A 26,876-nucleotide genomic window follows, 5' to 3' on the forward strand; every position below is an offset into this window, starting at 1 on the left:
GCTTTCCCAGGCCATAGCAGAGAGCTGGATGGGAAGTAGAGCAGCCAGGACTTGAACCGGCGCCCATATGGGAGGCCAGCACTGCAGGGAGTAGCTTTACCTGCTATGCCACAGCACTGGCCCTATAAATCTTTATTTAAAAAAAACCAAAAAACAAAAAACAGTTGAAACAACCCAAAATATAAACCACCCTTGTCAAGGCTTGGTCTCTAGAGTAGGTCCCTTCCCCTAATGCTGATGAGAGCAGGTAGGTACGGAGAAGCACTGTCCGCACTCAGTCACTTCAAGCAAATGTTAAGTACAAATAAGGAGCCGTTAAACCGCAGGAATATACAAATATCCCCAGGACAAAGAAACGAAGCAGCAGGGAGCCCCAAAATCCATGCGCAGCACATGGTCCTTCCTTGATGTCCTGCCTCCTGGGGGCCTCACCTGTAGATGTGAATGTCCTTGCATCTCCCAATCCGATCACACCACTCCTGGGCCTTGGCGTCCATCACAGGGTTCAGGTCATTGTCATAGAACACGACAGTGTCCGCCTCCACGAGGCTGACCCCGGTGGCGCGGCTGTGAGTGGAGAGAAGGGCGCAGAAGATCCGCCTGTCCCTGTTGAAACTCCGCATCAGCTCCTGAGGTGAACACGACATGCCACCTTTAACACCTCTAAATGGTCAACCACAGACCGTTCCCTAACCAGCTGACTGAACCACGTGGCACAGGGCCAGTGTTCAAGTTACACCAAAGATGAGGCATTGTTCCTGGCTCTTCCCACGATCACAAACCTCCCTGCATTGTTTAAGGAACACAATAAAGAGTGAACATGGAGGAAACACAGTGGTCTTCTCTTAGATTTAGTGTCAGCTCAAACTGTAGGCCCCAAAAGAAGTTCAAATCTTCCTGGGGAGGGATTTGTGCTTTCTCATCTATCCTCAGGCAATGCCAGGGCACTTTACAGGCAAAACCACCCTGGAGTAAGGCTGAGGAAGCAGGAGAAACAGAACCACCACGACGTATGTTCTGGCCTTGCTCAGGCTGTGGCCCAGTGACCAGGACTGCCGGGACAGCTCTCTGCAGCCCCCTCCCTGCTAAGACAGGACCAGGCCTCAAGCTTCAGAACTCTGACACTCAAGCCGTCTGCTGCACTGTCACCCAGAGACGCTCTGGCATATGTCTCTCCAGGCTTTTCCAGGGCCTGCACAGGCACACAGGGAAACTGGAAACGCTACTGACAAGGCCTTCCAGCCACACGGGCAGTGCCAGGAGCAGTTTTCTTTATGATGCTGCCACAGACAATTCTTTACTTACTCGTTTCTGCTTTGTCTCTGACAGGGTCATCTTCAACCCTTGTACAATGAACCAGTGTAGGCGGTTCCGTGGTGCGCTGTGCACTGTTGCAGGTTTAGAATTACTAAGTCAACCTTCAATTTGCTAAGGTTCACATCAGGCCTTCTGTTCTTCCTGGAAAATCGTACTTCCCTGTGCTCCCACCAGCAGTAAACCTGGGGGCCTGTCTCCCTGCACCCTGACAAGCTCTCTAATTATGAGGTGGTCTAAGCAGTTTTCTGGGTGCACCAACAAGGCCTGCTGAGCACTGCAGGTCCCCAGCTTTTGTCCTGAGACACCCAGCCGCCTGTGACAGGGTGAGGAACACAGTGGAGGGGCTCAGGATCACAGGACATGAACAGCACTCAGACCCTAGTGAGCCAAGCTGAAGCCACTGAGGCACAAGGTCAAAGTAAGCAGTGTCTGCCTCACCTGCCGCTGCTCACTGCTGGCGTTCTCATCAATGCGGATGTAGGTGAGGTGATGGAAGTTCAAGAACATCTCTAAGATATCCAGCATCAGAACCATCTGTGACAGAATCAGCACCCGGCGCCCCTCAGATCTCAACTTCTGAAGCAAGGGAGCCAAGGCTTCTAACTTCCCTAGGGAATGGAGATGCATTGGGAGTGTCAGGAGAGGGCTGTAGCAGCGCTGAGTCCACAGCCAGCAACTCCCAGGTGCCCAGATGCCAACAGGGCCCTCGTACCCGAGTCAAACTGCACCAGCCTCAGCTCAGGAAACTGCAGCGAGCGCAGGGCCGTCCAGCGTCGCAGCTGCTGGAGGAAGGGGGCCGCGTGCTCCTCCAGGCGCTGCTTCAGAACCCGCAGCCTGTGGCTGTACAGGGAGGGAGGCCTCGCCACGCACAGGGACGGGGGTGCGGCCACCACAGGAGGGATAACACAGGCCACCCTAAGGGGTAGAAAGCAGGCTTGGTCACCATGCGGCCCATAGCCCACAGCTGGCAAGGCTCCAAGGCACTCTGCCTGAGTGGCCAAAGAAACAGCAGAGCTGAGACTCAGTCCCCATGGATGGCACCTCATTGTGAGGGGCAGGGAGCCAATGCCAGCCAGCCTAGGCCTAAGCAGACCATGCAGGCATTCCCCAGACCATAGAACTGGCTCAGACATGGCCTACACCGTCTGACGCTTGCAGCTTCAGCTGGGACTTCTGGGACAGAGGCATCGTCTCTTGAATGTGAAGTGCTACAGCTGCTGCCTCCCCCGAGGGCCCTGTCAACAGAAGGACATAACGGCAAAGCACCCCTGGCCCAGCCTGCAGAGGCCATTGCCCCAAGAAGGCCCTTCCCATGGCTATCAGCCAAAACCGGGTTTACTTTGACTGGCTCGTAGCCGCATCCAAACCCAATAGGTCATCTGTCAGGCTCAAGGGAGGAGGAGGCACGTGTTAGCCAGCACGTGTTAACATTTCGAAGGAGGACAAGGACAGGAGGCCAGAGGTTCTGTCTAGCCACACTGCACCGGAGAAGCAGCAGGCCAGCTCAGCCTCAGAGGTGATTCTCCCTTCTCTTTCTGCGCCCATTCGCTCCTGATCTGAAAGACTGAGACAGGAAGACCTCAACATGGAGTCATGGCACAGGGAGCAGCAGGGCTCTCTTGTAAACTGGGAACAACTTGGGGAAACCTAGTTATCCAGAAAAGGAAAAAACAGGAGCTGAAGTCACACCTGGAGCACCGTGGTCCAGGTCCCTGTGGTCACAGAACCACAAGGAGGGCCAGCACTCTCAGAAGAGGAGCAGCAAGGACTAAACACCGGAAGCAACCATTGCGTTTATCCTCTCAAGCTGTTGTTGTTCTAATCTTGCACACACTTCTCACCAAGGAACATTCAATTGCACATGTGGTTGTTTCCGTAAGATGGTTCTTCAAAGAACAGGATGGAAAAACAGCAGCAGTACCAGCGGCTCAGGTACCGTGGTCTGCACGCAGGACCTGAGCTGCCTCAAGTACACAGGGACCCAGACACCAGGGCTGCAGGCCCCAGCAGTGACTTCCAGAGACTTCCAAGGTGGGTCTTGTGGAGAGGCTTGTGGGAATGAGATGAACACCAGAGGATGAGAACTGCTGGGGAGCAGGACAGACAGGGCCACAAGGAAGACTGCAGCCTGGACAACAGGCAGGCCACTCACCTGCCCAGCACGTCCTGCAGAGACTCCTGGCACTGACTCAGGGTCAGAATGAAGTCGCCCTTACTTTCTGAGGGTGACAGGTGACAGCTGGCCGGCCCCGTCACCTTCCCAGGCACGTGTATTCTTCCTGGCAGGGAACAAATCCTCAGCAAGTCCCGGCCATACACTGGGGCCTGGCAACAGCGCCGCTCGTTGGCAAGATGGATCTGGTCCAGCCGCTCCCTCAGAAGCCTGGCCTTTTCCTCCTGTGCAAAAATCAGTGCAGACACCCGCAGGTCACCACCTCCAGCAGACCCGCACGGACACCCTTGGCAGCCCCACTCCACGTTCTACAGGAAGCAGGTGGGAGACGGTGGGGAAAGCCAGGGCCCTTCCCTTGCCAGCAGCAGGAGCAAGGCTCAGGATACAAGTGAGCACTTCCAGCACCTGGGGATGCTTGCAGGCGGCGTGAGAGACAAAGAAGGCTTCTGCAGCCTCAAAGCCAAGACTCACTGCTTTCGTTTAGGAAGCATGTTTTAAAATCAAAATCTCACACCCAGAGAGATGTTCCTGAAGTCACCTGACTTGAAAAGGATCCCCACCCACAGCAGAGGGTTCTGAACAATGGGTGTCTGAGCAAAAGGACGTTGGTGGGGCAGGCACGCCACCCGGCACCTTACCTGGGTAGGCCCTCCACCGGGGGAGGCTGGCTTGGAGGCCATCCCAGGTTCTCCCACGGCCATGGCATTAACAGCCACTCGACTGGGAACACCAGCTGCAAATGCAAATGGAGGGCACTGCAGTGCACGCGAAGCCACAGGAGCAATCTGCTGGGTACCTGCTCTTGGCGCCTCAGCCTCCCAGTGCAGTCCTGGAACACGTCTGGCTCTGACCACAAGCACTCCAAACTACCAGCAAAGAAAGGACTCTGGCCATCCTCTGAGCACCATTGGAGGCACTGGCTCCATGCACCCCAAACCTGTGCTCACTTCACTGCCACCAAGGTGCATGTGGTAGTCACACAGCCCCACTTCCACCATCAACTCAAGTTGATGATGGTGTTGCCCCTGCCCCCACCCCCAGGCAAGAAGTCCACAGCCCTCAAGACAGAACCACCCAGGACTCATCTAGGAAACTGCTGCCAACGCTGTACTCTCCACCAGCCAGAGCCAGCGTGGCAGTGATCAGAGGGATCTGAGGACAAGCAGGGACGCTGGGATGAGACAGTCGCCTTAGGGGAAAGAGTGAGCAGGGACTGAGGTTACAGAACCTGGCAGCTGGGGAGCAGGAAATAGGGTAGGGCTTGGACCTCACACTGGCTCTGGTGCCTCAGAGGTAAGAGGGCTCCACAGAGATGGGACTTGCCAATCCTGAAGGTTGGGGTGCAGCTCTCCAACTGCCAAGCTGGTGAGGATAGGTAGGGAGGCTGCCTCTAAGTGTTGGGAAAACCTGGCAGGTGGAACCAATCTCCACAACTAGGCAGCAGGATTGTTGTCACTGATACAGACAGAAATGGGAAACCAACCACACCCTTCCCCACTCCAGCCCGGAAGCCTCTGCTGGCACAGCCTTGCATGCTGTGCAGCAACCCTGCCCTGGCACCGTGGCAGGTGACATGAAGCTGGGCCTAGGGCTGAGGAAATGTGGGGCAATCAGCACAGGGGACAGGGTTTTCGGTGCCAAAGACAAGGACACCTCAGCCCTGGGTCTCTGCTGCGCTCACGTCCAGCAGAGCTAGAACCCAGGCAGGAGACGGAGACATTCAGGGTGAAGAAGGTGATAGGACTGGGCAAGGCCTGGAGGCTGGCGGCTGTGGGGCATGGACCAGGTGTGAAGCAGCATGGCCTGCAGGTGTGGGTGCTCACCACCCACTAACACTTCAAGACAGTCATCCCTAAGGTACAAACAAGGTTTCTCATGACCCAAAAGTCTCGTCAGGACGAAACCAAAGCAAACTCTAACAGTGGAGGCTGTTTATACACAACCAGTGCCTTTGAAAGCAAAAGAGAAAGAGAATAAATCAAGTTGACACATCCACCTCCGTGGAGACCAGAGATGGGAATGCCCTGGGCATCACGGTCAAAGACACCCCCCCTCCAATTGCCTGAGAAGGAAAGCACGGTCAGGAAGAAGCTGCTTCCTTCTGCTCAATGTGCCCTACCTGGTGGGGTCAAGGGCGCAGGGTTGGGGCCGCCGGCCGGGGGCTTGCTTCCCAGGGTGCCATGCACAGCACCCGCCTGAGACACGGTCTGCATCACCACAGGGCCAGGGGCTCGCAGGTAGGGCTGCCCGGGGGCTGACACGATCTGGAGAACGCTGCCTGAAATCACATGTGCACCAGGCCACGTCAGTCACAAGCCTGTGCCTTCAAGCCACACACTACTATCAACCCAAGTGGCACAGAAATAAACAAGTTGATATGCTGAAAACCCAAAATCAAACGTACACAAACAAATCATTGCAAAGGTCAGTGATGTGAGAAAAATGAAGATATTTCACCTACGATGAATGAAACATCTAAGGAGTGAAGTCTGCTTTACTTTACGTCAAGAAGAGATCATCTGTGCTGGCAGTGTCCAGGCAAGGCACTGCCACACACATCCACTAGGGGTGGTCCTAGGCCCGTGCCCTGCCCAGTAGACAGCCATTCCCAGGCCATGGCAGGCACCTCTGACTGCTGTCAAATAGGACAAATACCAAAAAGACTGTTTCAGCCCAGACGCCTGTGCCTTTACTGCCACTTCAACTGTTTTGTGTGATTGAATCTCTGGTCGCCTTCACCGTGCAGGGATGTTCTAGAGATCACTGGGACCATCACAGACATTCATGGATGGCCTCCCCTCACTGGTCCAAAAAATGACAACTATAGAATCCAACCACAGTGAAAGTCTTCTTTGCTGCGGGGCTCTCTTGGGCCTCTCCACCCAGCTGTGCCCCACATGTACCGTGCGGCACCTCGCGGGGAAACTGCTGGGGAGGACGGTGCAAGGCTGCTGTGGACGCCACCTCTGAATCCTAACCTAAATTATGGGAGGAACTGAAATGACTAAATCACTGACTGCCATGCAGTCATTAAAGAGTAATTTAAACTTCAAGGTTCATTCCCTCGTTTTCTTTAAAAGGCAATTACTAGGTAAACATTGCTCTTGTCCAGAGGTGTGGCGTGTTTTCATCTGGAAGTTAACATTTAAAAGTCTATATGCAAAAGAAAGTAAGTTCTCAGACACGTATCACTCATACTCTGTCTCACACATACACTGAAAGTGGCACACACTTCTATTTTGATTTATAAAACAGGCAACACCGCTCCGTGCGCTCAGTTCACAAGCCTCCCCTAGTTCTCTAGAAGCTGTGTGTGGCGAGGCTCAGCACCACCACATACGGATCAAGAACCTGGAAAGCAAAGCAACCAAAGCACCAGCCCAAGTCAGTGAATGAACGCAGCAGGGGCCCGGGTCCCTGGGCGCAGTGCTCCCGGGAGCAGCGGCTCTTCTGTCATCCTCAGCCTCAGCCGCCGCCCTTACCTTGGAGTTGCAGAGGCTGGCCTGCCGTGAGCTGCCGGAGCTGGCTGTGTGACAAGGTGAACTTGTTGCCCTGGAACTGCAGGGTCACAGGCGTCTCGGGCTGAGTGACCCGACTCTGTGGTCCCGCGATGGATGCCAGCTGTGCTATTTTTACCACCTCTCCACCTGTTGAGATGCAGAGGAAGAGGTGAACTGGGCATCACTGATGACGTACCCGTTACATTTAATGTACGGTACGCGGAGGTCACACATACATTTCTTAGGCTTTCTATGACTTTAAGAAAACAAATTATTTTAATAGAAAAGGAAAAACAATTAAAATATCAGATTTTAATGGTTAATTTATTTAACTACAGCTAATAGAGGTTTCAGATATCAAATGTTAATATTATTAACCAAACTATTAAGGAGTATTTTACTTTTCTCCCCAAATAATAAAGCAGCAAACATCAAAATCACCAGAAATATATCTTACAAAATCAGAAACTCATGTATCAACCTCAACTTCAGAAAACTTTCAAAATTTGAAAAAGTATGTGTGCAGTTAGCTCACAGAGGTACATAAGCTGCCGCCTGCAACGCCGACATCCCAAGTGAGTGCCTGTTCCAGTCCTGGCTGCTCCACTGTTGATCCAGCTCCCTGCTAATGGCCTGGGAAAGCAGAGGATGGCCCAAGTTCTTGGGCCCCTGCACCCACATGGGAGACCTGGATGAAGCTCCTGGCTTTGGCCTGGACCAGCCCTGGCCACTACAGCCATTTGCAGAGTGAACCAGCAGATGGAAGATCTCTCTCTCTCCCTCTCTGTAACTCTGCCTTTCAAATAAATAAATCACAAGAAAAGATTACATCACTGCATATAGGAAATAATGAGTAACTGAACTTAATGACACCTATAACTTATACAAAATCTAGGAATATATTTAAGTACATAAATTAAACTTTAAGATATAAAAGTTTCATACCAACTTGAATTAGACCATAGGACTTGATCTATTTACTGCGAAAAAAATCTAAGTGCTTAAAATTTTGAAACATAACTCAGACATAACAAGCCCATCTCAAACAAGAACTACCTGCAGGCTGTCACTAAACAAGTTTAAGGGATTTTACCCAATGGTCGATATTCGAGTCTAAATGCTACTCCCAAGAAAATCCATGCCAGAATTATTAGTGATGCTATGAAGAGAACAGTTAGTAAAAGACTGGAAAACACCTGAAGAGACCCTGCCCACAGGAGACCCATGAACAAGAAGGGAATGAAATAGGAGACAGAAGTTTATGCACAGAAGTGAAGTCTCCCGTCAGCCCCCTGGGTCCGCATATGCTCAAGACCGAGAGCAGAGAAAGGGCCTCTGCCTGCTTCCCAGCCCCGGAGCACAGCTCCTCTGCACAGCAGTACGTCCCAGGGGATGGCGTCCAGCCAAGCGTGCTCTCCGCAGGGTGGCTGACAAGCGCAGCTACTCTTCACTGGCAGTGGCAGGAGACTCCGTGGGGAGAACTGGTCTGAGCTCAAGTGTCTCCTCACCCTCTACCACTATTTTTGTGCTTCCTGAAAAGCCTTGACACAATTTTTGTCCAATCAAGAAATAAAGTACTTGAGATGGCATCAGAGAAATGACACAACCTGTAACAGTTTAGGCTAGGATGATTTCCACAGAACAAATTAAGGAACACACAAGATTTGAAAACATGTTGACCTCACTGGCCACAGTGAAAAGTTCTATATATATATGTAAAAAAAAAAAAAAAAAAAAAAAAAAGGTAACATTGGGATGTTTTAGCCATTAAATCATTACAAACTGTCTCAGCTGAGCCATTACTCATTCCAAATCCCCAATTTAAACTAGGTACTAAGAGGCCTAACGCCAGTCCACACTGCTGGTAAGGAGCTGCTGCTCCAGAGCACCTGCTGTCACCTTCCTACAGGTGCCCCAGAGCACGCTGGTGGCTGACACTACGGGCAGGCTGCACACAGCACAGCGGGCTGGGAGTTCAGAAGGAAAGCAGAGTTGGCAGTGGGAAGAGGGAAGTGCAGAGAGAAGGCCCTGGTGCTGAGCTGGGAAGAGGCCCCTCCCTGGTACAGACCTCAGGGTCAGCAGCACAGGATCTGGGACAAGACAGAAGTGGATAGCAAAGGCTCTTCAGACACCCCCGTGTTCTTAATGCAACCTCTTTGTGGTACAGAGACGGCAGAACCCGGGAAGGCAAGGCCACTTACTGGGCAGGCGGGCCTGGGCCTGCGAGGTGAGCACCAGCCTCTGAGGCAGCGGGCTCTGCCCGGCCGCGTGCGCGGGGGCCTGGGGCTGGGGCGGGGGCGGGCCTGGGGCGGAGGCCTGTGCAGTGGTCTGAGCCCGCAGTTTCGCAGGATGGGCTGGGCTAGCGGCCGTGCTGAAGGTCGAGGCGGGCTGGTGTCGAGCAGCACTGGAGGAGGCCTGAGAGCTCTGAAACGGGGCTGCTGCTGCTGCAATTGATAAGGTTTGTTTGTGCAAAGCTGTTAGAGGTTCTTAAATAAAAGGCAATATTTTACACCCGAATTTTAAAGAATAAAATAAACATTTCACACTATCTTTCAAATGAGAAGCCCTCTCTTTAAAAAAAAAAAAAAAAAAAAAAAACCACGAAGGGGCTGATTGCAGTGCACAAGCGTGAGGGATGCAATTCTCCGTCCGTTGTGCGGCGTGGTCACTTGCAGCTCCTCATCAGCCGCTACAGGGCATTTCTCTGGATGAACAGGGGAGCAGAGCGAGCCCAACAAACTCAATCAGTCTTCAATTAGGAACCACTTCCCAAGACACACAGAAAGCAGTTTCCACTCTTATTTTACAAACAACTCTGGCAAAAGGCAGTTCTGAACATTGCTTTGCATCTCAGAAAACCATGATGGCCATGATACAGAGGAGCCCTCTGCCCAGGGGTCAGAGGGAGCTCTTTTTATCATCTTCTGTCCCTCACTCCATTCTTCGCCACAGCAATGCTCAGGTGAGGGGGAACACTGGCCTGTGTGAAGAAGGAGATGCTCCACCCAGGTACACATCACCACCACGAGATCAACAGTGACTCAGGGTGAAGCGTCTGGTATGGGGGAAAATCCATCACATGAAATAAAAACGTTTAAAATTCACAACTACACAGGACCTCTTCCGAGAACCCACGGATGAACCCCATCCCCACGCGGGAATGGTGACAATGGCCACAAGCGCCAAGCAGAGACGACCGTGTGAAGTATACCTTTCACATCCGGATTCGCAGAGAAAGTGGCAACCGGTGGCCGTCCTCGCAGCTGGCCCTGTGGAGCAGCAGTGGCTGCGGTGCTGGTTGCTGTCCGGGGTGGGTGTGTGCTGGGGAATGCCACGGTGCGGCCCTCGGGTTTCTGGCCGTACTGCACGGGCTGAAACAACCTGGACGACCATCAGTCCAGGCGGGGAGACACACAGAGTGTCACTGTGCTGCAGACAGCAGGGGTGGCACAGACAGAGTCCAGGGGACACAGGCCTGCCCTGGAGGCTGTGACGGTTCCCAGCCAAGAGAAGGCAGGGCAGAGATTCTAACACTGCCTAAAGGAGCTCACCTGGAGCCTGGGAGAGCTGCTGCAAGACTTTGCACACACCTCTGGTTCTTGGTGAGACGGGAATGAATGTTATCTTAATTTTTAAATTCACATCAGTGTGGAAAAAAATACAACTAGCACACAAAGTCTCTGACATCGTTTGGATTAGAGTGACATGGACAGTGTGTGGCAACAGGATGATGCCATGGTGGCTCAGGAGAGGTTACACGTGGCAGCATCATAAAGGTGCCACGTGGTAACAACAAGAAATCACAGATCCAAGCCAGACTGCCATTCCTGGATGTTAGCAGGATGCGGCATCCTTGTCTTTTACCTGAAAATCGTCATAGCAGTTTGCAAACCCCCTGTACAAACAGGCACGGACGGTTCTCAAAAGCCTGTAAGTAAAGCCAGACTGGGAGGGTGGGCTGATCTGCCGTCTTCACTGCATGTCCCCAGTGAGGGCAGGCTCTCAAATGGTGATGAGAACGTGCCACCAGCAAACTGTAGAACCAGCTCTTTATCTCTAAAATACCTGTTTCCCTTCTCTTCCTTCTGAGCCCAGCCGAGGACTTTGCATATTTCCCATCAGCCAATTCTGCCTGCACCCCTTCCACTCCGAGTACGTCCTCTAATACGTCTAACACCCCCCGCCTCAAGGTACTTACGAAAATCATCATGGCAGATGTAAGAGCACCAACTCCACCAGTCAGACAGCGAGCCCTTGGCTGGCCTTCCCCACTGATGGCACACTGGCTAGCCATACCAGCTGCCACCACACCAGGCCACAGATCAAATTCAGCCCTGACATGCCCCAGAAACCCAAGCTAGCTCAGAGACAGCCAAGGAGGGCTGTGCCTCTGGGTGGGTAGGCAGTTACAGAGCACCACCAAGGGAGCGTCTGTCCCTGGCTGGGTTCCCTGGAACAGGTGAGTTGGGAAACTCCCAGGAGGCAGTGGACTGAACTGTCTTTCCATACGGACAGCCCAGGGTCACCGGGGGTGGGGACCTGTAGCACTGCATGTGCAGCTCCTGCCCACACTCACACACCTGCTCGCCTTCAGCTTCACAGACGCTGGCCGTGCGGATGGGGGCGGTGAGGTGAAGATCTCCTCCATGAGTTTCCGAGTCACCTTCTTCCTAGACAGTGATTCTGCCTCATGGCGAGTGATTTTATTCTCTAACCCAATGAGGTCAAATAGAGAAAGATCAATTTCCTGAGAAAGGGAAAAAAAAAAAATAAATAATAAATAAATAAAAACCTCTTGCTTCGGGAGGTAGTCAGGAAAAGCAATGGGCCAGCCTATAGGAGAGCACAAACTATGTTCCGAGCAACCCCTCCCTGAGCGGGCTCCCCACAGACCTCAACCCACTCAGGGTGTGGGCAGCCACGGCTACATTCCCAGCGTAGAATGGGAGTGAGAGTGGTCACCAGGTCTTCCCATGTGTGGGCAGCACCACAAAGCCTGGGCTCTGTTGGCAGGGGGAGGGGAGCAGCAGAGTGTAGGGACACTCTGCTGAGACAAGTGTGGAGACGAGGGTCCTCTCCAAGAAGCGGAGGCAGAAAGAGACATCTGTGCACTGAGCACGCAGCGCTCTGACCGCAGCACAGCAGCTCTGCACAGCCAAGCTGAGGTCCAGTGGTACCAACCCAACCAGAACTGGAACCTCCGTGTTCAAGGAACAAGGACAATGGCTTCAGTGGCACCAACCAGTATTTCTCCAGGACTTTAAATAATGCAAGCAAAACCTCAAAGATGACGAGTCAAACCCCAGTGCTGGCGAGGGTACAAGAGGGTACCTGACTCTCATGTGCTGTTGGTGGGGATGTGAGACAACTGCTCACAAGAAACAGGCAGCCACTCAAAGGGTGAAACACTGTGACCTACGGTATAGCAGTCCCATTCTGCAGGTACACCCAAAGCAGGCTCATGGCAGCAGCCAACACAATGATCAAAAAGTACAGCCGGCGCCGTGGCTCAACAGGCTAATCCTCCGCCTTGCAGCGCCGGCACACCCAGTTCTAGTCCCAGTCGGGGCGCCGGATTCTGTCCCGGTTGCCCCTCTTCCAGTCCAGCTCTCTGCTGTGGCCAGGGAGTGCAGTGGAGGATGGCCCAAGTGCTTGGGCCCTGCACCCCATGGGAGACCAGGAGAAGCACCTGGCTCCTGCCTTGGGATCAGTGCAGTGCGCCAGCTGCGGCGACCATTGGAGGGTGAACCAACGGCAAAGGAAGACCTTTCTCTCTGTCTCTTTCTATCTCACTGTCCACTCTGCCTGTCAAAAACAAAAAACAAAACAAAAAAAAGTACAGAAGATTAAGCTGCTGTTTGGGATACCTATATCCCACAACGGAAGAGTGCCCGAGATGCAGTCCTACCTCCAGAGGACTGGCATTGTAGTGCATCAAGCTAAGCTGCCACCCACAATGCCAGCATCCCGTAGCAGACCACCAGTTTGAGACCTTGCTGCTCTGCTTCCAATCCAGCTCCCTAATATACCTGGAAAATTATTGAAAAATGGTCCAAGTACTTGACGCCTGCCACCCATGTGGGAGACATGACTCAGACTCCTGGCTTGGGCTTGGACCAGCTTACACCACTGCAGCCATTTGGGTGTCTGTCTCTCCCTCTCTTTCTGTCACTCTGCCTTTAAAGTAAAAAAAAAATTTTTTTAAAGAGGGGCCGGCGCTGTGGCATAGTGGGTAAATCTGCTGCCTGCAGTGCTGGCATCCCATATGGCTGCCAATTCAAGTCCTGGCTGCTCGTCTTCCGATCCAGCTCCCTGCTAGTGTGCCTGGGAAAGCAGCAGATGATCAAACTCCCTGGGAGACCTGGAAGAAGCTTCAGGCTCCTGGCTTAGGATCAATCCAGCTCCAGCTGCTATGGCCGTCTGGGGAGTGAAGCAGCAGATGGAAGACTTCTCTCTCTGCCTCTCTGTAACTCTGCATTTCAAATAAATCAATCAATCTTAAAAAAAAAAAAAAGATAAAAAAAGAGGGGCCAGTGTTGTGGTATAGCAGGTAAAGCTGACACCTGCAGTACCAGCATCTCATATGGGTGTGCAGGTTCGAGTCCTGGCTGCTCCACTTCCAATCCAGCTCCCTGCTAATGGCCTGGGAAAAGCAGTGGAAGATGGCCCAAAGACAAGGGCTGCTGCAATCCATGTAGGAGACCTGGATGAAACTCCGGGCTTTGGCCTGGCTCAGCCCTAGCAGTTGTGGCCATCTGGAGAGCGAGCCAGGAGATGGAAGATTTCTAATTCTTCCTGATAAGTAAATAAAAAAAAAAAAGAAAAATTAGGCAGAGTTACAGGGAGATATATAATTTTTTTAAAGATTTATTTTATTGATTTGAAAGACAGAGCTACAGAGAGAAGTAGAGACAAAGAGAGAAATGTCTTCCCTCTGCTGATTCACTCCCCAACTGGTCGCAATGGCTTGAGTTCAGCTGACCAAAAGTCAGGAGCCAGGAGTTTCCTCAGGGTCTCCCATGTGGGTACGGGGGCCCAAGGACTCGGGTCATCCTTCGCTGCCTTCCCAGGTACATCAGTAGGGAGCTGGACTGGAAGCAGACCAGCCAGGATTTGAACCAGCGTCCACAGGGGATGCCAGTGCTGCAGGCTGGGGATTTAATCCTCTGTGCCACAGCATCAGCCCCAAGATATTTTTTAAAAAATTTTGTTTATTTATTTATTTGAGAGGTAGAGTTAGAGAAAGAGAGAGAGAGAGAGAGAGCAGAGAGAAAGGTTTTCCATCTGCTGGTTTGCTCCCAAAATGGCTGCAACAGCCAGAGATTAGCCGATCTGAAGCCAGGAGCCAGGAGCTTCCCTCCAGGTCTCCCACGCAAGTGCAGGGGCCCAAGCACTTGGGCCATCTTCCACTGCTTTCCCACGCCATCAGCAGACAGCTGGAATGGAAGAGGAGCTGCTGGGACACAAACTGGCGCCCACATGGGATGCTGGTGCTGCAGGCGGAGGCTTAGCCCACTATGCCACAGCACTGTCCTCAGAGAGGTCTTCTATCTGCTGGTTCACTCCCCAAATGACCACAATGGCCAGGGCTGGGCCAGGCCAAAGCCAAGAGCCAGGAGCTTCTTCCAGGTCTTCCATGTGAGTGCTGGGGACCAAGCACTTGGGTCATCTCCCGCTGCTTCCCCAGGCACATTAGCAGGGGCCTAGATAAGAAGTGGAGCAGCCGAAACTCAAAGTCGTGCCCATATGGGCTACCGGCGCTGCAGGCCGCGGCTTAACCTGCTGCACCACAACGTCAGCCCCAATTTCATACCTTTTAAAGGCTGCATGATGTTCTATTGTAAGGAGAGCCTGTGCTGTATCCATTCATTTGGGCTGCTCTCCCCCCTTCTTTGTAAGCTTGTTTGAAAGGAAGACAGACAGAGCTTCTGCTCACTGCTTTGCTCCCAAATGCTCACAACAGCGGGAGCTAGGCCAGGCCAAAGCCAGCAACTCCAGCAGGTCTCCATGTGGGTGGCAAGAACCCAAGTCCTGGGGCCATCATCTGCTGCCTTCCAGGCAATTAGCAGGAAACTGGACTGGAAGTATGGAGGTGGGACTTTTTAAATGTTTTTAAGACATTTTATTTATTTATTTATTTATTTATTTATTTATTTATTTAAAGGGGAGAGTGACAGAGATACGGAGTTCTCACTTACAATAATTTTACTCATTTTTCTTAATATTTGCTATTACTGCACAGCAAGTGGCTGAGTTTATAATTTTATTTTGCATTTGGTGTCTCCTCTGACCTTCAGCAGCGCTCAGAAGCTGGCCTCTGAATCCACCACCTGGGGCCAGTGTACCTGAAATGTGGCTCAACACGCCAAGTGTCAGATCTCCAAAAGCAGAATGGGAGTTAGCTGGAAACCATCTCCAAGAATTGCTTTCTCTATAATCTGCCTGGAAAAGCCCTCAAGCAGTGACTCAACCTTCTGCACTCTCCACTTACCTTCCAGAAATCTCTGTCCAGTGCCTTTAGAATCAGAGAGGCCAAGCAATACTGCAGAGGCCCTGCCACGTAGGAGGCGTGAGGCAGCCGGGGCTCCACCAGTCCTGGGTGGTTGCAGATGCGCTGCAGCCGCATCAGGACGCTCAGGACGCTGACGAAGTGCCCGCTCTTCAGGGCCTCTTGAGTTCTGCACGGGGAAGATCATGAAGCATTTCCATCTGAGTGGCAGGCAGAGACACCGACCGACCACCCAGGCTCCTCACAGGCTGCAGCCTGATTCCACACGCACAGAGCGGTCCATTCTCCTCGGCTTTGGTTAGAAATCAGTTACATGGATCATTCAAGAATTCTCGCTCACATCCCCACCAGCGGCAGGTGACGATGTGACACCTCTGCCAGTTTGTTCACTGTCCTGTGAATGAGCAGGGCACAGGAACAAGGGGCTAGCTCATGTCCCCTTCCACAGATGAGCACCCAGTCACAAGTGTGATGAGTGTGCTGAAGGACAAGTGGAAGCAACTGAGTGTACTCTTTTATGTTTTTTGTTTAAATTATCTGTTTGTTTATTTGAAAGACAGAGCTTGAATTCCCTGGTTCATTTCCCAAATGCCTGCAACAGCCAGGACTGGGTAGATGTCGAATCCAGGAGCCAGGAATTTGATTTCAGTTTCCCATATGGGTGGCAAGGACCCCACTATTTGGGCCACCATCTGCTCCCTCCTGGGGTATGCATTAGCAGGAAGCTGGAGGCAGAAGCAGAGCCAGCACACCTACCAGGCACTGTGCTGTGAGATGTGGTACCCACACAGCACTTCACCTCTGTGTCAAATGCCTGCCCTTTGAAGGACAGGTAGAATCTGCTGAGGAAGGGGCAGAATGAGCCCCCAGGGAGAGTCTTCCTGCCTGTGCTCACAGGGGAGTGCACAGTCCAAGCAACAGGTGAGCAGGCCAGGCTGTGCCTGTTGCAGGACAGCGTCTGCAAAGGCAGACAGATGGACAGACCCACAACTCACACTGGGACAGGTCTCTATGGGCAATAGAGGGGACTTGGGTGAGCCACTAGGCCACCAGGGTAAGCACAGTGCACCTCATGTCCCAGATAGGAATGAGGGGACTGGTCTGACAGATGTGGAAAAAGGGAAGGAGTGGGCAGAGCCTTGCTAGGTTTCCAACCCAAACATGTGGCTGGACGTGTAATCAGTGACCAGCCCAAGGCAGGAAGACCTGGAAGAGAGCCAGGCTGGGAAGAACCAGCACGGGCCGAGTTTGGATATGCAGAATCGAGGTACTTAAGGGGCCTAGCAGGTGCAGAAGCAACTGTGAAGAGTCAGCAGAAGGGAGTCTAATGAGACACAGACCAAGAAGAGCCAGTATGGGATCTCTGGAAACCCAGCACTTGCAAGTCACCCTCAGTACAGCCAGCATGCAGTCACTAGAACAGAGCCACACTGCACAGGCCAAGAAGAATGGGGACTGAGGAAGTGACAGCAGAGACAGCACCTGCACGGCCCTGCAGAGCAGAGAGAGGTGCAGGGGAAAGGAAAGGGGAGGGCTTCGAATGTCTCTGTGAGGCTGGCACAAAGGACACGGTTTAGAGAACAGCTAGAAATACAGGAAAGAAGAAGGCTCCAGAGAAGGCAGGGGACTCGGTGCCCTGTGTGGGGACCGTAACAGAAAGTCAGCTCCTGACAGAGACAGGAAGGACAGCACCCTGTGGCTCTCAAGAGGGAGGAAATGAGCTCCATGTGAGCTGTCAGAGTGTGGGCAGGGGCTCCAAGTTCAGCAAGTGTGGCACGGTCACCGCACAGGACTGGAGATCCATCCAGGACCTGAGACTGGCTGCACCCTTTCCTGCAGTCAACGTGCTGACAGATGGGGCTGCAACATGTGCAGAGCGAGTGCATGGACGCTTAACTGTGCAGGTTCAGGGAGGAGGAAAACACACAAAGACAAGACAGGTTCTTACTGGGCTGTGGTCAGGAAGCAAATGCCACAGAACCAGCCTAAGGCCATATGAGATCTGCTCTTGGCCTGCAGGCCCCAGCGCCATACAGTATGACTTAAGTATGAGCATCTGTGCCCTGGGCTCACTCACAGGAGAGCCACATCCAGACCCCCTGAGCTTGGTCTGTGCATGCACTGGGAGGCGACGAAGGTACCCAAAGGGCAAGGGGACCCACACGACCTTTCCTTCCCCAAGGGGCTGAACCTGGCTGCTAAAGGAACTGCAATTCCTCTCCACTCAAACTTGCTCCTCATCAAGTAAAAGTGGTGTTTCCAACCTGATGGCAGAGTCCAGCGTTCCATCAAGATGTATACCCTGAGGGCTCAGCAACAGGGCAGTCTCCTATGCCCATGCACATGGTTTCTACAACGTCCAGCAATGTCTGTCATAACCACTTGGCTGTCCACTTCTTCTGCTTTTAATTAAATGCTAAGATGACCACTGCACTCCTAGGGCAGTCTGTCAAGGACTGCCTCAGAAATCCCATGATCATTGTGTGTACTCACCGTATAGCCTACAGTTCCAACAAGAGGCCTAGAACACACTGACTGACAGCAGAACCAGACACACAGCCTGCCAACCTCTCACACAGCTGCTGCAGTGAGCCCAGGGGGAGTGGAGACATCTGCCAGATGCAGAGCCCAGGACCCCAGCAAGGAGCACCTTCCACTGAGGCTGCAGAGAGAGTCTGAGGGTGAGCGAGGCAGGCACCAGTCTTTACCTACCCAGGCTGCAGGATGACGTCCTCGTACAAGGCCTTCTGCCGGTTGGAGAGGCGGCACTTCAAAACATGCTCATATTTCTTTGTCAGTTGCTTTTCCACATCTCTTTTAGTTCTCCTCAAAATAAATGGCTGTGTCACCTGGAAAACCAGATACCCACCGATTGTTTTCTTTCCAAAAAATGATGCCGTAAGACATTTGCAACAAGGCACATGAATTTTACTAAGTAAAAAGCATAAAGCCATACATACCCTGTGTAGCCTTATGACCACTTTATGGTAGTAGTCCTGGTTCTCGTCACTGGGAGTTTTCAGAGGGAAGCTCATGTAGGGCCTGGAGATGCCAGGGATGAGGAAGTGCACCATGGTCCAGAGCTCCAGGAAGGTGTTGTGCAGTGGCGCATCGAGCAGAAGCAGGCGCTGCTGACTGCAAACAGCAAAGACCACAGCGAAACCCACAACACATAAGGTTGGTCAGAGACTGTTTCTCTGGCCATGTCTGGGAAAAGGGATGAAGAAACGGACCAGCCCCAGGGAGCTGCCGGGTCTCTCTGCCCTGCGCACCATGCTAAAGTGAGGTGTCATTCTTGGTAGCTGGAAGGCAACTCATGTATTTATCTGCAATAACCTCACTTCCCCCAGGAGCACCCTCATGTCAACCACAAAGGACATGCAGCCACGTGCAAACAGCACACAACGCCAGTGCGGGACAGACCTCTGCAGGGTGAAGACGGCCTCCCAGTGCCTCTCGGTCATGCCCTTCACACGCTGCATCTCGTCGATGACGAGGCACTTCCAGCTCACTCGGGAGAAGGAGGCATAGCCCCTGAAGAACTGCTTGTAGGACGTGATGCAGATGTGGAAGCTGTTGGGCTCAGCCCACTCCTGCGGCACAGACAGGAGACCCCACGGTCTTCTCACGCCTGTGTCTTTGCAATCATCATCACAACATCCTAGCATGACTTTCACCATGAAGTTACACTGTTCCCACTTAGAACAATTTTACTTAGTTCTTGCTATCACTGCAGAGAAAACGGCAGAGTTTCCGTTTCTAACCTTTCCTCTAGGAGGCTAAAGCTCTTCTGTGGACAAATTAAGAAGCTGTTCTGCAGGCACCAACAGTCATCGATTGAAAAACGGTGAGCACAAGCAGGGCCCAGAAGGGAACAAGCTTTACGGCATAAAATCAGAACAGGGCTTTATTCAGGGGACAAACACATCTATGCCGCAACTTCCAACAACAGAGAAACAGCTGGAGATGGTGTTGCGGGTCAGATGTGTCCTCTGCCCCTCCCCTCACGGAGGACACAGCAGGAGGCACCACCCTGGGAGCAGAACAAGCTGAGCTCTCACTAGGCACTGAGCCATAGGCACCTTGGCCTGGAACTACCCAGCCTGCAACAGTGAATAAACCACTCATTCTAGGCAGCTTCAACAAGCATCCATCCAGGAAGACAAAACACACTGCAAGTACTCGATCTTTTAGTAAACACTACAAGACACAATAATGTCCAAGCCAGAATTTTATGTTCAATGAAAAACTGTGCTCAAGATACTTTAACACAGGACCCTGTACTAGACAGTGTTGGACAGACAAAAGGAATAAGTCCAAATGTGTCCCAGAAGCTTATCTGTATGATACAAAAAAAATTTTTTTTGACAGAGACAGTGAGAGAGAGAGACAGAGAGAAAGGTCTTTCTTCTGTTGGTTCACTCCCCAAATGGCCGCTACAGCCAGCGCTGTGCTGATCTGAAGCCAGGAGCCAGGTGCTTCCTCCTGGTCTCCCATGCGGGTGCAGGGCCCAAGCACTTGGACCATCCTCCACTGCCTTCCCGGGCCACAGCAGAGAGCTAGACTGGAAGAGGAACAACCAGGACAGAACCAGCACCCCGACTGGGACTAGAACCCGGTGTGCCAGCGCCGCAGGTGGAAGATTAGCCTAGTGAGCCGTGGCGCCGGCCGATACAAATATTCTTAATATACATCTCCATAAAAATTATTTCATAGATTTATGATTCAGGACTCAGGGTGCGCTACACTTCTCATTTACACTTGTGACAATCAGTGGGGCCTTGGTAGAAAACCACTACAGTTCCCAAGTGACACCTCTGTCCTGAGGGGAACACCTCGCTCCCTGGGAAGGAAAACGGAGCCTGCGTGCAGCTGGGTCTGTGTGTGTGCATGTGTGTGTATGTGCACACACAGCTGTCCTCACAGGGGACAACGGGGCTCATGGCCATAATCTACGCTGTCAAAGGGTTCAAAATCCACAACCTGCAGGTTTGGTTTTTTACCAGCCAGTGACCTGGGAGCTGGCACTCTGCACTCTGCCTGCATCCTGTATCAGAGTACCTGGATTTGCTGGCTGATCTCAGCTTCCCGCTAACACACCTGAGAGGCAGGAGGTAATGGCTTGAGTCTCTGCCACCAGGTGGGAGACCTGGATTAAGGTCCAGCTCCCAGCTTCATCCCAGCCCAACTGCAGACATTTGGAGAGTGAACTAGGGGAGAGAAGAAGCCTCTCGAACAAATTAATTTTTAAAATTCCTTTTTTCAATTTATGAGAGGGTATGGCATTGTGGGACAGTGGGCTAAGTTGCCACCTGGGACTCCAGCATCCCATATGAGCACCAGTTCAAGTCCTGGCTGTTCCACTTCCGATCCAGCTCCCTACTGTGCCTGGGAAAGCAGCAGAAGACGGCTCAAGTGCTTGGGTCCCTGCCACCCACATGGAGAACAGGATGGAGTTCCCAGCTCCTGGTTTCAGCCTGGCCCAGCCCTGGCCATTGCAGCCATTTGCAGAGTGAACCAGAAGACGAAGATCAATCTTTCTCTGTCTTTCTGTAAAACTCTGCCTTTCAAATAAGTAAAACAAACCTTTAAAAAGTAAATGAATAGCCATTTTTTAAAACTTTATTTATTTATTTTATTTGAAAAGCAGAGAGATCAACAGAGACAGGGAAAGATACTATACCTACCAGACTGGTTCACTCCGCAAATTCCTACAACAGCTGGGTCTGGGTCAAGCCTAAGTCAGGAGCCAGGAACTCAAACCAGGTCTCCCATGTGGGAGGTAGGGACCCAACTACCTAAGCCATTATTGCTGTCTCCCGGGGTACACATTAGCATGAGGCTGGCAACAGAAGCAGAGCCAGGACTTGAACCCAATATGGGACGCAGGCTTCCTGAGCAGTGTCATAACAGCTCCACCAAATGCCCACCCCCAAATTTTTTTTAATAAAAAAATAAACACACCTTCACATTTTGAAATATGTCTTCTTAAAAAAAAACAATACCTGTCTCTTTGCTTTGAGTTCTCTGTGGCTGCCAATCCAGGAGAGGGTTTTGAGCCCAGGACACCAGCGTTTCAATTCAAGTTCCCATTTAAGCACGTTATGGCTCCTCACAACCACAAGATGGGGGCCCCAATTACCTACAAAGGAAAATAAGACACAAACCCCCAAACAAGATCACTGGCCAAACCAGGCACCCGGCACCACTTCTCCATGTAATAACCCACACTCAACTGAGGCAGACTTCGGAGGAACAGGGTCCTCCCTGGCAACATCTGTGCTGCCACAGATGGGAATCCTGACCCTGAGCAGGTGCTGCCCAAGCGACGATGGATCAACAGCCACTGAATACGCCCTGCATCTGTTCAAGCCCTGGGTGAACACCTACCTTGAGCCTGTTCCTGCTTAGAAATTGAAGACAGCACACAGAGCTAGCACTGAGACTACAGCGCCCCACCCTGAGACCCCAAGGCCAGGGTTCTGCGCCTGCAGCGCCCTCCCACAAGCTGGTACATGAGCCTGAAGGCACAATCCACACTCGTGCCCAACCACTCATCACAATATCCAAACCACCTGAGATGAGCAGTTTCTGTTCCATCCTTCAGAAAAATAAGGATTCTTAAAAGTTATCAGACTACAGACCAGCAGGCTTCAGCCCTAATGTTATAAATAAAATATAAACCTAAGTTAAACACAGAAATGGGAGACTTCAAAAAAAATCTGCAGTGCACATATCTACTGCAAACGTGCAAAGTACTGCCTGACTCTGATGAAGGAGCCACCGACAGAAAATGGAGAAAGGACAGGGACAGCAAGTTCACAGGAAAACACCAAGAGGAAGATAAACTGTAAGACACAGCCTCACAGCAGGGAAATGCACAAACTGAAAGCAAGATTGGAGGAAGAGTACAAGGCTGTGCTCAGGACGGAAGAGCTGTCTGTCCAGGCATGTCGGCGAGGGTTGGGAGGACTGGGCAGGACACACGTGGGCTGTCCTGCAAAATCACCTGGGAGGGAAGCAAGTGGCAAGGGAGATGGCATGTTTCCTGTAAAATTCAAAAAGGGGGTCCAGTGCTGTGACACAGCAGGGTAAGCTGTTGCTTACGATGCTGGCATCCCATGTCAGAGCACTGGTTAAGTGTCTCTGCTGCTCCATTTCCAATACAGCATGCTGGTAATGCGCCTGGAAAGGCAGCAGATGGCCCAGATACCTGGGTCCTCACCTCCCACATGGGAGACCAGGATGTGGCTGCTGGCTCCTGGCTTTGGCCTGGACCAGCCCTAACCACTGCAGCTATTTCAGAAGTGAACTAGCAGATAGAGCATGTCTCTTTCAAATAAGTAAATCTTTTAAAAAAAAAAAAAAGTGAAGGGGCTGGCATTGTGGTGTAGCGTGTAAAGCCACTGCCCACAAAGCTAACATCCCGTACAGGTGCCAGCTTGTGTGCTGGCTGCTCCACTTCTGGTCCAACTCCCTATTAATGACCAGAGAAAAGCAGCAGAAGATGGCCCAAGTGCTTGGGTCCCTGCACCCCTGTGGGAGACCCAGATGAATCTCCTAGCTCCTGGCTTCAGCCTAGTTCTTGTGGCCATCTGGGGAGTTAATCACGAATGAAGATCTCTCTGTCTCTCCTCCTCTCTCTGTAAGTAATTCTTTCAAATAAATAAATCTTTAATAATAATTATAAAGGTAAACAATGAAAAAATGGTGAATTTGTGAGCAATTTTTGTTTTTTGTGAGCTTAATCAACATTTATTCCCTAATCTCAAATGATAAACCTAGTGAACTCCTGTGGTTTTCTGGGTAACCATGGACGAGGAACCCAAGAGGCTGTGGAGAACCAGTGGATGCAAGCCCAGCTGAGAGCCTGTCCCAGCCCCAGCTCTCACAGACCCTGGCACTCTGGAGTCACAGTCTCTGATACAGGCCTGCATCAACTCTCCCTCACACCTCTGAGAGCCTGGCCCAGCCCCACCTCTCACAGACCCTGGCACTCTGGAGTCACAGTCTCTGATACAGGCCTGCATCAGCTCTCCCTCACACCTCTGAGAGCCTGGCCCAGCCCCAGCTCTCACAGACCCTGGCACTCTGGAGTCACAGTCTCTGATACAGGCCTGCATCAACTCTCCCTCACGCCTCTGAGAGCCTGTCCCAGCCCCACCTCTCACAGACCCTGGCACTCTGGAGTCACAGTCTCTGATACAGGCCTGCATCAACTCTCCCTCACGCCTCTGAGAGCCTGGCCCAGCCCCAGCTCTCACAGACCCTGGCACTCTGGAGTCACAGTCTCTGATACAGGCCTGCATCAACTCTCCCTCACGCCTCTGAGAGCCTGGCCCAGCCCCAGCTCTCACAGACCCTGGCACTCTGGAGTCACGGTCTCTGATACAGGCCTGCATCAGCTCTCCCTCACGCCTCTGAGAGCCTGGCCCAGCCCCAGCTCTCACAGACCCTGGCACTCTGGAGTCACAGTCTCTGATACAGGCCTGCATCAGCTCTCCCTCACACCTCTGATGCTTCCCCCCGGCAGGCCTCTTGCTCTCTCTGGCTGCCATACCAGCTATGGTGCTGCTCCTGACACGAGACAGGGTCCAGGGCTCCAGGGCTCCCCACATGCTGGGCTCTTCCTCCCACACAGACACTACTCTCACCCTTTTCTGGGCCCTCACCAGGTTTGCTGTTGCCTTAGACCTGTGGCTTCCTGGGGGCAGGCCCTCCTCTGATCACTGCCTTGCATGCAAAGCCTGCTGAGGCAGCCCCCGGAGAAGGATCCAAGGAATGAATGAATAAGCACGTGTTTGTTCAGTTAATAAACATCTCCCTAGTTTAATTTAGAAGTTCAGACTACTTCCAATTTTTTGTGGTTGTCAGATCCCTCCAACCCAACTGTATTTGATAATTCTCGTTTTCAGATATCCATGGTCAACAGTTTGAAAATACAGGGTAAAAATATAGGGGCTGACATTGTGGCCTAGCAGGTAAAGCCACAACATGGCATCCCATATGGGCACTGGTTCGAGTTCTGGCTGCTCTACTTCCCATTCAGCTCCCTGCCATTGCACCTGGGAAAGCAGCAGCAGATGGCCCAAGTCCTTGGGCCCCTGCACCCACACAGGAGATCAGAAAAAGCTCCTGGCTCCTGGCTTCAGTTTGGTCCTGCCCTGGCTGTTATGGTCACTTGGGAAGTGAACCAGAGATGGAAGGTATCTCTGTCTCTTTCTCATGTGGTCATCTCTGTGTCCAGTACACGCACGCCTATCACAGGCAGCCGTCTCGGTTTTCAGACTGCCCAGCGCTTGTATTCAAGGAGCCCTTACTTTACTGAACACCGGCCCCCACGTGCCATAGCCATGATGCTGGTGACCCAGACTTCCCCATGCTGCTTCCTTCAGGGGGACGATGAGGGTCCCGGGCTTGGGAAAAGGCATAGCGTAGGCAGGGCTGGATGCTGTTTAGTAGGGAACCACAGGGCTCTGAGTCGGGCACCACACAGTCCTGAGCCCAAAGCAGGCAACACAGTACAAACACGGTGAACAGACCAACACCTTCTTCATCTAACAAAGCAGTGAGACCAGCTGGCTGCTCCATCTTGAAGTAACTATGCAGTATCCCATTAGATACTGAACCTCTGAGTTAAAAACAGAGCCCAGATGCTGCTCCGCTAGGATGACTGGGCTCCTGAGAACCTAGGGCACGGGTCACTTCATGAGGATGCTGTGGTGCCTTGAGAAGTGACCAGAAGGGACATCCAGCTGACTCGGCAGCTGAAGATCCCCCCACTTCCACTTCCATACGTGCAGCAACTGTAGCATGGTGCTCCAAGTCCACTGCACCACTTGCATCTATGCCACCCACCAGTGGGGCTGACCTCACCACTCAGATGTGGCCACCCTTCCCGCGAGAACACAAACGGGAAGAGGATGGTGTCAGTCCTCTCTCCTCTGCCTTAAGTCTGTATCTAAACAATTCACCCTAAGGTGCGTCCTGAGCACTTCTGCTGCCACAGGAACAATGTGAGACCTGTCCTGTGTCAGGAGGCTCAGGCACATCCTCCTCTGCAACTGGCTGGCACCGCACACAGCCACCTAACCCGAGGCCAGCAACGCACAGGCCGTGGATGGGAAGCCAGAGGGCTACACAAGCTATGTGCCAGTTGTGTGGCAAGAAGTGAGGAGCCAAGCATGGCTGGAAGGGCACAGACTGCAGGAGCAGTTGAGCCCGTGCAGGACACCCAGATCAGAAATGCTGCCCCAGAGAAGCAAAACCCATTCGGAGTCAAGAGAAGACGTATAGATTACAGCACTAGGAAATCAGATGAGCTTAGATGGGCAGCCAGGACCGCAGAGACAGCACAGTTCATGCCCGCTGAGCAACAGCAGGGAGCTGAACTGCCGGCTTTGCTGCCCTCAGAGCAAGACAACGTCTGACATCTGGGGCTCAGCCACAGCCTGCTAGGAATCTGGGCCACACTCGACTCTGAAACAGCTGGGAACAAGCTGTCTGCTTGCTCACAGAAATACTCTGAGCCATACCCTGCTGAGGCCACAGGACAGGCACAACGCTGACAACAGGGCCACGTCCTCACCCTCAGGATCAGCACCTCAGCCTACTGCCAAGCTAAGATGACCTAAGAATCAACAAGCTCTTACCTTCATTGCAAGCCAGGTGAGCAAAAAAAGCAATGATCTGCACTGTTTTACCAAGCCCAGCTTCATCTGCCAATATGCCATTGAGGTTCTTCCGGTAGAGCTTTGCCAGCCAGTCCAGGCCGATCTGCTGGTAGTCTCTGAGAGCCCCATACAAGAGAGCCGGGGCGCTGAACTTCACCTGGAGACACAGCAGGCCAAAGAATGACGTGTTGTAACAATCTTCCAAACCTTTTCTCGGAACTGAAAGAAAACCAGTTCCATGCAGGCCAGCACTGCGGTGCAGCTGACAACACCACCCCATATTAAAGTGCTGGTCTGAGTCCTGGCTACTCTTCTTCCAATCCAGTCTCCTGTTAAAGTGCCTGGGAAGATGGCCCAAGTACTTGGGTCCCTTCCACCCGCTTGGGAGATCCAGATGAAGTCCCTAACTCCTGGCTTTGGTCTGGCCAAGACCTGACTGTTGAAGCTATTTGGGGAATGAACCAGTGGATGGAAAATCTGTCTCTGTCTCTCTCTCAGTTGGCTCTGTCTTTCAAAAAAAGGGTAGGGCAAGTGGTACTATGGCATAGTGGGTAAGACTACAACCTGCAGTGCCTGCATCCCATATGGGCGCCAGTTCCAAACCAAGCTGCTCCATTTCCAATCCAGCTCTCTGCTATGGCCTGGGAAAGCAGCAGAAAATGGTCCAAGTCCTTGGGCCTCTATACTCACATGGGACATCTGGA

General features: G+C 52.2%; 1 protein-coding gene and 1 non-coding gene across 2 annotated transcripts in view; both read right to left on the reverse strand.

Annotated features, from left to right (window-relative positions):
* The window catches only part of LOC133755581 (E1A-binding protein p400-like), a gene marked incomplete at its 5' end in the record, with an annotated part of 50,217 nt that overhangs the window by 11,745 nt on the left and 11,596 nt on the right, over positions 1 to 26,876 (reverse strand). Inside the window, 16 exons of the mRNA XM_062185666.1 lie at positions 433 to 629; positions 1,756 to 1,925; positions 2,030 to 2,232; positions 3,470 to 3,714; positions 4,129 to 4,223; positions 5,610 to 5,768; positions 6,973 to 7,137; positions 9,192 to 9,434; positions 10,202 to 10,371; positions 11,571 to 11,737; positions 15,482 to 15,668; positions 18,212 to 18,348; positions 18,460 to 18,634; positions 18,923 to 19,092; positions 21,505 to 21,641; positions 26,152 to 26,329. Coding sequence (XP_062041650.1) covers positions 433 to 629; positions 1,756 to 1,925; positions 2,030 to 2,232; positions 3,470 to 3,714; positions 4,129 to 4,223; positions 5,610 to 5,768; positions 6,973 to 7,137; positions 9,192 to 9,434; positions 10,202 to 10,371; positions 11,571 to 11,737; positions 15,482 to 15,668; positions 18,212 to 18,348; positions 18,460 to 18,634; positions 18,923 to 19,092; positions 21,505 to 21,641; positions 26,152 to 26,329 — 2,798 coding nt within the window. The remainder of the gene's footprint in view (positions 1 to 432; positions 630 to 1,755; positions 1,926 to 2,029; positions 2,233 to 3,469; positions 3,715 to 4,128; positions 4,224 to 5,609; positions 5,769 to 6,972; positions 7,138 to 9,191; positions 9,435 to 10,201; positions 10,372 to 11,570; positions 11,738 to 15,481; positions 15,669 to 18,211; positions 18,349 to 18,459; positions 18,635 to 18,922; positions 19,093 to 21,504; positions 21,642 to 26,151; positions 26,330 to 26,876) is intronic.
* LOC133755582 (small nucleolar RNA SNORA49) lies at positions 854 to 986 on the reverse strand. The gene has a single exon (XR_009865412.1). It is a non-coding gene; the product is annotated as a small nucleolar RNA SNORA49 (small nucleolar RNA).

This window comes from Lepus europaeus, unplaced genomic scaffold, assembly GCF_033115175.1.
Source record: "Lepus europaeus isolate LE1 unplaced genomic scaffold, mLepTim1.pri SCAFFOLD_573, whole genome shotgun sequence".
Lineage (NCBI taxonomy): Eukaryota > Metazoa > Chordata > Mammalia > Lagomorpha > Leporidae > Lepus > Lepus europaeus.